This window comes from Astatotilapia calliptera, chromosome 19 (assembly GCF_964374335.1).
Source record: "Astatotilapia calliptera chromosome 19, fAstCal68.1, whole genome shotgun sequence".
Classification (NCBI taxonomy): domain Eukaryota; kingdom Metazoa; phylum Chordata; class Actinopteri; order Cichliformes; family Cichlidae; genus Astatotilapia; species Astatotilapia calliptera.
The window spans coordinates 28,795,394-28,804,102 of NC_137440.1; the positions used below are offsets into that span (position 1 = coordinate 28,795,394).

Genomic DNA, 8,709 nt, shown 5'->3' on the forward strand with positions numbered 1-8,709 from the left:
TAAAGAGTTGTTGTAACTTTGGTTATTTTGTAGGGATTCATTTGTAGCTCCGAGAGGAATCACTAGAATTTTCTACATATAAACTGAATATATACAATATAACCATCCAATGAATAGCTTTCAATGAGGACAATGAAATAGTCTCACAGAATTGACAAATGAAATAAAAACAACAGCCAATACTGACCAATACTGCCTTCGAGTTCCTAGCTTCCACGCACAAAAAGCCTTAACAACTTGTAATTTGAGCAGCCCTGCCTAATTAAAGCCCACAGCTTCCACTTGTCCTTTCACAACTTGCAGTCTTCGAGTTCAAGCAGAGATACCAGTGTGATATCATGGGTCATTTCCTTTCAAGAGTTAAAGAGCTCTTCTCTCGAAAATGTGTTTTTCTTGCTCCTACTTGATTCAAATGTGTGACCTTCATTGTGGAGAATGATGCATGTTCAAAATTTAACGCTAGAATTTGCTGAAGGAGGCCAACTTTCTCTCTGTGCTGCTTTGATTTCAGCTACCCTGAAATTTTGAAATGAAGATATTTACATTTTCATCCATTTTTTTTTTTAGGATATGTGTGTTTCAAAACATGTTCACTGTGCACCATTTCAGACACAAATTATTATTCCAAACCAAGCGGAGCATTTTATCATGTCTGGTGGTCTTTGCTTTATGTCATTCAGAGCCACGAGGGACTTTGTAAAACAGGCTGTGGACTCGCTGTGACTGCTAAAGTCGCTGGCTTGTAAAATGGTGAATGAATCAAACTCGGTTCTTTGCTGCCTTCCATAGGTATTAAGAGGCCAAATAGTTGCCGTGTACTGCTAATCAAATGCACTTGATTATTTGATCTTCAGTAAGTGTGAGCATTTGGGTTTTATCACAAAGCCAATAAGAAAAGACAACAGCATTGATCTTCAGGAAGCAATTGTTGCTCCCTATCAATCTGGGAAGAGTTTTCAGGCCATTTCCAAACAGTTTGAAGTCCATCATTCTACAACAAGAAGGACTGTTCAGAAGTGGAAGACAGTTAAGGGAGTTACCAGTCTTCCCAGGAGTGGATGTCCCAGCCAATTCAGACCATGGTCAGACCATGTAATGTTCAGAGAAACTGCAAAAAAACGAAAACAAAACAGGGATGCATCTCAAACTCTACAGGCCTCAGTTGGCATGTTAAAATTTAAAGTTCTTAACAGGGTGATCATTTTGGCTTGCTTTACAGCCACAGGACAAGAGCACCTTGCTGTCACAGAGTCACCATAAACTCCTTTGTAAAAAGTATTCTAGAGTAATGTGAAGCTATCTGAGAGCTTAAGAATATGGGTCAACCAACAGGACAATGATCCCTAGTACAGCAGCAACTTTACATCAAAGTCCAGACCTCAACCTGATTGAACCTTAAGAGAGCTGCACATAAAGAATGCCTGCAAATCTCACTGAAGCAACACTTTATCAGTCTCTCGTGTCCTGGAGAGAATGATAAAGTAATTCAAAAAAAAAATTATTTTTGTACCACTAAAGATGATTCTGCAAGCTACTGAATAATGTGGTGTACTTCACACACACATTTTGACATAGCTTGGTTTAAAAAGTAATTAAAAAGTCTCATATGTTGTGTGCTGTTGCTCATTTAAATGATTTAACTTGGTTAGGATCAGATGATTTTTTTTATGTCCTGGTTTAAAATCTCTGAACTGAAAGAGAGTGCACTTAATTTGTCACCATATTGCACGTCTAAGCCCTAAAATACCCCCTTGATGACACGCCATATTGTACCAGACCCAACGTTGTCACTCCCAAAATCTAAAGCAATTCAACAACACTGTCCTTGGAGTTACAAGCAGACAAATGAACACAATACCATTTACCATTTTTTTTAAATATTTTATTGAAACATCGTTAAAAACTTCTACATGAAATTAATAAAATGTTACACAGTATGTTACAATATTTTTCTGGACTGAATCACAGCCATTCTAATTTATGATGTCAGCCTTTTAATGACAGAAAAATAACATTTTGACAAATTAATGCATTGTTAACATCACTTCTCATGTGACGCTACATATGGTCCTCAATGAATATCTGTATATGTAGTTAAGAGCCATTCTCGTAAACATAGTAGGAGACACGGATTACAGCTAGAGGACAAAAAGGTATCATTTCACGTTCTTTATTAGGTGTTCTCAAGGTGCAGTGTCATTGAATAGAGAGGACAAAATGCATGTGAGTTAATAAGTGTTTAACACTCAGTTGCTGGGGATACAGACAGTGATGAGAGGCTATAATCACTGATAACAAAGGCTATAGCCAAAACACTGCAATGACACAATATGAGAGCAGGAAGTCACGTTTACCGACTATATAGGAAGTAAGTTCTTCTTTCCATGTTACCATTTTAATTCACTCATTTCTCTGGCTGGTGAGCGTCATCTTCATCCGGTTTCTGCATCTCTGCGTCCTCTCCGTTTTGCATTTGGTCCGACTCTGCTGATTCCTTATTCTGAGAGGGCCTCAGGAGATATTCCAGCTCTTCTGCACTGATGGCCACCTTCTCTGGAATCAACCACCTCTTGAAGTGTTCGAGAGCACTGCAAAGGGATGAAGGGCACGAATAGTTTAGGGTGTTAACCTCTTAAGCCCCAACGCTCCCTGATGCGGGGGCAAAGGGCAGGAGATCAGTTAGGCTTGGGGCTTAAGAGGTTACAATAAGAAGCAGGCCATCTCCAGATAACTACTCGACACTTTGAAAGATAAAGATTAAAGTAATTTTGTATTGGGATGAGTAAATGCCACATAAGTCTCTTGAATTTAAGGAAAAGTGGAAACAGTGAGATGATGAGTTATTGCTGTAATATGTTAAGTTAGAAAGACATAGGAAAGAAATGCAAAAATAATACAATCACATCTAAAGATGCAATGACTATTTAAAAATAAATAAAAATCCTCCTCCAACAGGATGATTTTTCACATCATGTCCATGTCCTACCTCTCATCCATGTCGCCCCCTTGGAAGAGCTCTGAGGTCTGGGTATCGTGTAGGAACCTATCCCAGCATTCCTTCTTGGCTTGAGACAAGGAGTGCAGCATGTCCCTGGAGGTCACATCACTGGACTGGCCCTTTATCTTCTTCAGGCGGTTTTCTGGAGCAAAATGTAGCCAAAAAATGTCAGTTTTATAGCTTTGATCAAAGTTCCGACAGATTTTGAATTAAGAATCAAAGAAGAGTGTGAGTTTTGGTACAATGTGTCATAAAAGGCCAGCAAAGATCGCAGATATGCAAAATAACCATTTAGAGGTTAAAGGACTGGTTAGGTTGTAACGGATGTAATGAATTTATTTAAGATGAAAATTAAAAACACCTACTGAACAAATAAAACATTTAACTCATGAGAAATAAATAAGTGCTGATCTTTCTTTGATTAGGAAAAAACACCTTCTGCAGCAATCTTGTCTTTTTTAATCATGTGTGAGTACATACTGTCAAGTGTTTTGTAACAACGTTATAGTTTTGTATTTTTATTGGTTGTCATTTTTTATATTTTTGTTTCTGGTTCAGTTTTTTTTTTTTCCCCCCATGAAGTTTTATTTCTATCGCTTTAAGGTACACAGAGGGACTATCGAGAGCGTCCTGAGCAGCTGCATCACTGTCTGGTATGGTAACTGCACCGTATCGGAGCGCAATACACTACAACAGATAGTGAGAACAGCTGAGAAGACCATTGGAGCCTCTCCTCCCTTCATCACAGACACCACTAGTATTGTGGAGGACCCCATACACCCCTCACACACACTCTTCACCCTGCTGCATTTGGCAAGAGGTAACAGGCCCTCACTGGAAGAGTGAAACAGTTCCATCCACCCAGACGTCAGACTCCTGAACACTGACTGACACACTACCACACACACCTCGCTGTCATTGTTGCGCTTTTCTATTGCATTGTTATGTCTGCACCGTCTTGTGCCTGTATCGTTCTGTTCTGTCTGGTGTTGCACTGTCTTTGTTTAGTTTTTTGCAGTTTTTGCACACTTGCACTTTATGTAGTCCTGTATTGATTGTCTTTTATATGTTATACGTAGCACCATGGTATGGGGCAGAACATTAAACAGTGGAAGGGTGTAATAAAATAATTGACAGATGACACATGCCAAATTTTTGGAACGCCCTTATTCACAAAAGGTCGCCACAGGATATTTGATCAGCAGTTTTTACACCGGATGCCCTTCCTGGCCCAACCCCAGAGGGATCTGTGTCTCCTTCTGGGATCAAACCAGGGATCAGTCACTTGTTAGGCAAATGTGTCAGCCACTACAAAAACATGGAGAATAAATAGGCAATTCAAGCCAGCTATGCTGAAGAAAACTATCTGGTTTCATTTTGCGGGAATTTAGCATCTTATCATTTCCATGCCTCTTGCTGACAGACAGCGAGGAGACAGGAAGTCTGTAGTCTTGAAAAGCTTTTAAAAAAAGGAAATACCTAGAGTGGCTATGTAAATCTCAGAATCCTCCATGGGTTCCCATTTGGCACTAGATGGACTGGTATCTGTCCCATTTGCTTGTCCATTAACCTGCACAGGCGGGTGAAATGAGTCTTTGAAGTCTGTGCTGCTCTCCGGGGTCGCCTCAGTCTGCACCTCCGGCAGGCTGGAGCAGATCTCGGACCAAAGCTCCCCGCTGGACCGAACCTCCTGTTTCTCGAAGTCGTCTATCATTCTGGTGCAGCCAGTGGGTAAAAGAGATGTCGACATCACGGTTTAAAACACACACACAGTGTTACTCTGTTTTTGGACTAAGACCCTTTTCTTTCAGTGACACTTGCGTCAGATGTTTGGAAGGTACATACAATTAAGACAAATCAGAAAGCTGATGGTAAGGTTTACATTTACGGCTAAGCTGGTTGCTGACCAACTACATGGATAATTACTGTGCATTTAAACGTTTTTCGAGCAGTTTGTTACCATAAAGAATAGAAACATAACTTACCTGTGTGGGAAAAACCTCAAAAGGCTAGAAATTAATAACGCAGATATATTATTTTAATGATTAAAGTTTAGCGTTGCTAGCTAAACATATCCATGATCTACAACCTTAAACGACCGACAGCCCACTTCCTCTTTTAGATATATTTGATTAGACGCTGTATCCGCCCGTCAAGCAATTTTGAGAGCTGATTGGTTAGTTTGGGCTTCACATATAAAAGGTTAGTTTCTCATTGGGCTGTGGTTTGCTGAGGAGGGGATTAGGAAATGTGTCTCAGCTGGAAGTGACCGCGGCTGAGCTACCGAGGTAAACAAGGGCTACCGACCTCTACGGAATTTGTTTATATGGGGGGTATTTACTATTTTAAAAAGTGCAATAATCATTTGCAACGGTATAATGATAGTATCCGCTTATAGTGTAACGTAAACTTGCTGTTATAGCCGTTACATGTGCTGCTGTACCGCTCGCTGTCTGTCTGTCAAGTTTACTGTAATTAGTGAATTTGCACTGCCACATTTGGACATCTTACAAATGACCTAAACTGCCCTCTCGATTACCACACGGAGAATACAGCCAGGCCGTTGAATGCATTTTACAGTAATCTGTGTGTCGTGTACTCAGGGTTACAAGCGCTGATCGTCGCGTCCCTGCAGAGAGATTCGGTGTAGGAGATGCGAGCGGCGCTGCGCCTGGCAGTAGTGGCAGTCCCCATGGGTGTGCTGCTGTCCCGGACAATGGCGTGGATGTCCAGCGGCAAAACAAATCCAGAGCTTATCAGCAGGCTAAGGGGTAAAGGGTTTGAGCTTTGATATCTTTGTTGTTGTTTGTGACCTTTCTTGACCTTTCTAAACGAGGGTTGGGACTGTAGTTACATGTTGCACAGGTTGGTTTGGAATCATCATCTCCATTCATTCAACTCAGTATCAATACCTCTTTTTTTCTTCTTTTTCTGCCAGACCATGGCGTGATCCAGAGTGACAGAGTGTTCAATGCCATGCTGGCTACTGACAGAGGACTCTACTCGAGAGACTATCCATATGCAGACTCTCCCCAATCCATAGGTATTTATTTCAGAAGCACTTTCTAAACACATAAATGCATGTTACTGTCAATGCAATAACAAGAGCCTGGGTTTTTTCATCACATTGCATTGTTGAATAATAGCTGTTTTATAGAGAAAGATCTGCTACAACTTTGTTATTAAACGTTGTAATTACAGGCTACAGGGCAACCATCAGTGCACCACACATGGTGAGTAACAAACACTGAACAGTGCTGGGAGGACTAAATGGTTAAACAAAACTTAACAGAAGTTTTCCTGCTGGCTTTACTCGACAGCATGCTCATGCTTTGGAGCTACTAAGTGACAAACTAACTGAAGGAGCGTCGGCACTGGATGTAGGCTCAGGAAGTGGATATCTCACCGCCTGCTTTGCAAGAATGGTGAATTCTGTTAAAAATTTGAGAAGTTTCTTTCTAAATCTTACCACTAGCTAGATGGTTTCACCCATGTATCATGTAACAGAGGTTAAACAGCTGCTTTTTACCATCATATGCAGACAGGGCCCACGGGTAGAGTGGTTGGCATTGAACACATCGACGAACTGGTTCAGATGTCAATCAAAAATGTTCAAGCTGACGACCCGGAGCTGCTGTCCTCTGGACGCATCAAACTAGTTGGTGAGTCAGGAGATGTCAAACTTAAAGTCATGCCACTTTTATCTATTGAGATTTAAAGCACATGGCTGCAAAAAAAATACAATTCATATCTGGGTATGCCCACAGTGGGAGATGGAAGACTCGGCTACCCAGATGGAGCGCCGTATGATGCCATTCATGTTGGTGCAGCAGCAGCCACTGTTCCTAAGGCTGTAAGGACACAGGCTCTTGTCAGAATAAAATGCAATAAAAATAGGCATAAGGCACTCATTCAGCTATAACTGAAGCCTGCAAACAAGGCACAGAAGGCTGTGGTGTATCTACAGCTATATTAAAGTCATTATAACCCAATCAGTTGTCTCTAAAATAACTTTATCAAGTATGTTAAGCTTCGAAGGTACTTGAAATGCATTCTAAAGACAGACTGCGCTGAATTAATGCCATGACTAAAGTGAAAAAGTATGAAACCCTTTTTAAAAATCCTGTCTTTCCTTATGGAAGCTCTTGGAGCAGCTGAAACCAGGTGGGCGGTTGGTTCTCCCAGTGGGCCCTGATGGTGGCAGTCAGGTGCTAGAGCAGTATGATCGGCAGAGTGATGGGAGCTTCCTCAAGAAAGCTTTGATGGGAGTGGTTTATGTCCCCTTGACTGACAAGAGGCACCAGTGGCCTGGGTAAGAAAAGAAAAAAGCCTTAAACCCCTTGAACTCTTACACAAAAAATGAGGAAGTCACCTGTGCCTGCTATCCTTCCTTCTCTCCCCAGAGGTGAGCTCTGACTGCAGTGTGGTTGCCCTTGCAGGAGGTGGCGTTGGTGCTGCGTCTCCGGGGCCCTGTAACACCTCTTATAGTTCAACTGAGCTTCTGTCTTAAGGACCACCTGCTCTGCTAGGTTGTCACCTAGCAACATGAAAGGAGGATATTGCTCTGTTTGCCTGGCCAGATTGTCTTCCAAGGGCGATAAAACAATGAGTGACTAAATAAGTCTTCAGCGGTCTACTGATTAGCCTCTTCCCAGAATCCTGTGATTCATTTAGAGTGATGCAAGTACAGTAGATCACAGTGGGGGGAGGGAGGGCTGTACGCAGTATTATTTCTGGGGAAGTTTGTGAAGTGTAATAATGGGTTTGTTGAGATTACAGCATGAAAAGCTCTAGGATATGTGAATGCTTGTGCTGATTTCAGATGGATGGTAAAATTGTGTGTGTGTGTGTGTGTGTGGGGGGGGGAATTATTTGGATACATATGCAGTAATACTTGCAAAAGTTCAAACCTGGGAATTTTAATAAACGTTTAGCAAATTGACAAAGTAATATATTTTTGTGGGAAGAATGCTTCTTACTCATTTAACAATATGTGTGTGCAGAATAAATCACATGTGACACTGTAAATATAGAGCAGGGTTAGGAAGTTGTGCCAAAACATAATAATCTGATACATTTTTGGAATCATATAAGTAATGTAATCATATGTAAATATTGGATTTAATAATAAAACCAAGTAAATGAATATTTTAGTGACTGCTGTTATTCCAAAAAGACTGAAAATAAACACATAACTGGGGTAAACAAGCCTTTTTTGAGATGCTGTGCCATAAAGTGATTTCCTGTATTTAAACCATTTTAAATGTCTTTTAGGCCTATAATCTGTCATGAATTATACATTAATTGAGCCAAGAAAACCATTTGAAGGGTAAAAACGAACTCATATCACTATAATGTAGGTGCAGTAACACAGAGTTTTAAAGACACTTGCAAAACAGGTAATTTCTTTATTTTATATATAACTTCATAAATCTATTTAATTACAGTCTATTAAATATAGGCAAACATTATGAAACGCATCAAAAATCACTTTGTGGCACAAAGAAGTATTAAGGGAATTGGTATCGTGAGAAGCTACAAGGACTAGAGCATAGAAACATGATCATGAACAAACACAAACACTGTCATTTATATTTCGTGTGAATAGAACTTAATTTATAACAAAAATACATTTCATGACAAAAATAATACATTAAAACACATAAATAACAACAAACGGTCTACTTTTAATGGTTAAGTGCAAAATGAGA

At 40.3% G+C, this 8,709-nt stretch overlaps 2 protein-coding genes across 3 annotated transcripts; one reads left to right on the forward strand and one right to left on the reverse strand.

The window, feature by feature from the left end:
• Positions 1 to 1,860: 1,860 nt before the first annotated feature.
• ccdc32 (coiled-coil domain containing 32) lies at positions 1,861 to 5,132 on the reverse strand. Its single transcript, XM_026152573.2, has 4 exons — positions 4,984 to 5,132; positions 4,478 to 4,713; positions 2,987 to 3,140; positions 1,861 to 2,588 (listed from the first exon to the last, which is right to left on the reverse strand). The coding sequence occupies exons 2-4, from the start codon at positions 4,710 to 4,712 to the stop codon at positions 2,405 to 2,407; spliced, it is 573 nt and encodes a 190-aa protein (XP_026008358.1). The 5' UTR covers position 4,713; positions 4,984 to 5,132; the 3' UTR covers positions 1,861 to 2,404.
• A 42-nt stretch (positions 5,133 to 5,174) lies between these two features.
• pcmtl (l-isoaspartyl protein carboxyl methyltransferase, like) lies at positions 5,175 to 8,144 on the forward strand. Of its 2 annotated transcripts, none has more exons than XM_026152572.2 (9): positions 5,175 to 5,286; positions 5,602 to 5,769; positions 5,937 to 6,041; positions 6,200 to 6,231; positions 6,319 to 6,423; positions 6,540 to 6,660; positions 6,766 to 6,851; positions 7,141 to 7,310; positions 7,402 to 8,144. In XM_026152572.2, exons 2-9 carry the CDS (start codon positions 5,652 to 5,654, stop codon positions 7,412 to 7,414), a joined length of 750 nt encoding a protein of 249 aa, XP_026008357.1. In that variant the 5' UTR covers positions 5,175 to 5,286; positions 5,602 to 5,651; the 3' UTR covers positions 7,415 to 8,144. The 2 variants fall into 2 exon arrangements, with proteins under 2 accessions (XP_026008357.1, XP_026008356.1); XM_026152571.2 differs by having other exon boundaries at positions 7,438 to 8,144.
• Positions 8,145 to 8,709: the final 565 nt, after the last annotated feature.

What these genes read in the sequence shown, in the direction of transcription:
- ccdc32 (XM_026152573.2), bottom strand. Translation starts at nt 4,712, where the DNA reads ATGATAGACGACTTCGAGAAACAGGAGGTTCGGTCCAGCGGGGAGCTT. An exon ending in GATTTACATAGCCACTCTAG is followed by an intron (nt 3,141 to 4,477) that starts GTATTTCCTTTT and finishes ATTTTGCTCCAG; the next exon opens with AAAACCGCCTGAAGAAGATA. An exon ending in GGGGGCGACATGGATGAGAG is followed by an intron (nt 2,589 to 2,986) that starts GTAGGACATGGA and finishes ATCCCTTTGCAG; the next exon opens with TGCTCTCGAACACTTCAAGA.
- pcmtl (XM_026152571.2), top strand. Translation starts at nt 5,652, where the DNA reads ATGCGAGCGGCGCTGCGCCTGGCAGTAGTGGCAGTCCCCATGGGTGTG. An exon ending in CCGCCTGCTTTGCAAGAATG is followed by an intron (nt 6,424 to 6,539) that starts GTGAATTCTGTT and finishes CATCATATGCAG; the next exon opens with ACAGGGCCCACGGGTAGAGT. An exon ending in TGGACGCATCAAACTAGTTG is followed by an intron (nt 6,661 to 6,765) that starts GTGAGTCAGGAG and finishes GTATGCCCACAG; the next exon opens with TGGGAGATGGAAGACTCGGC.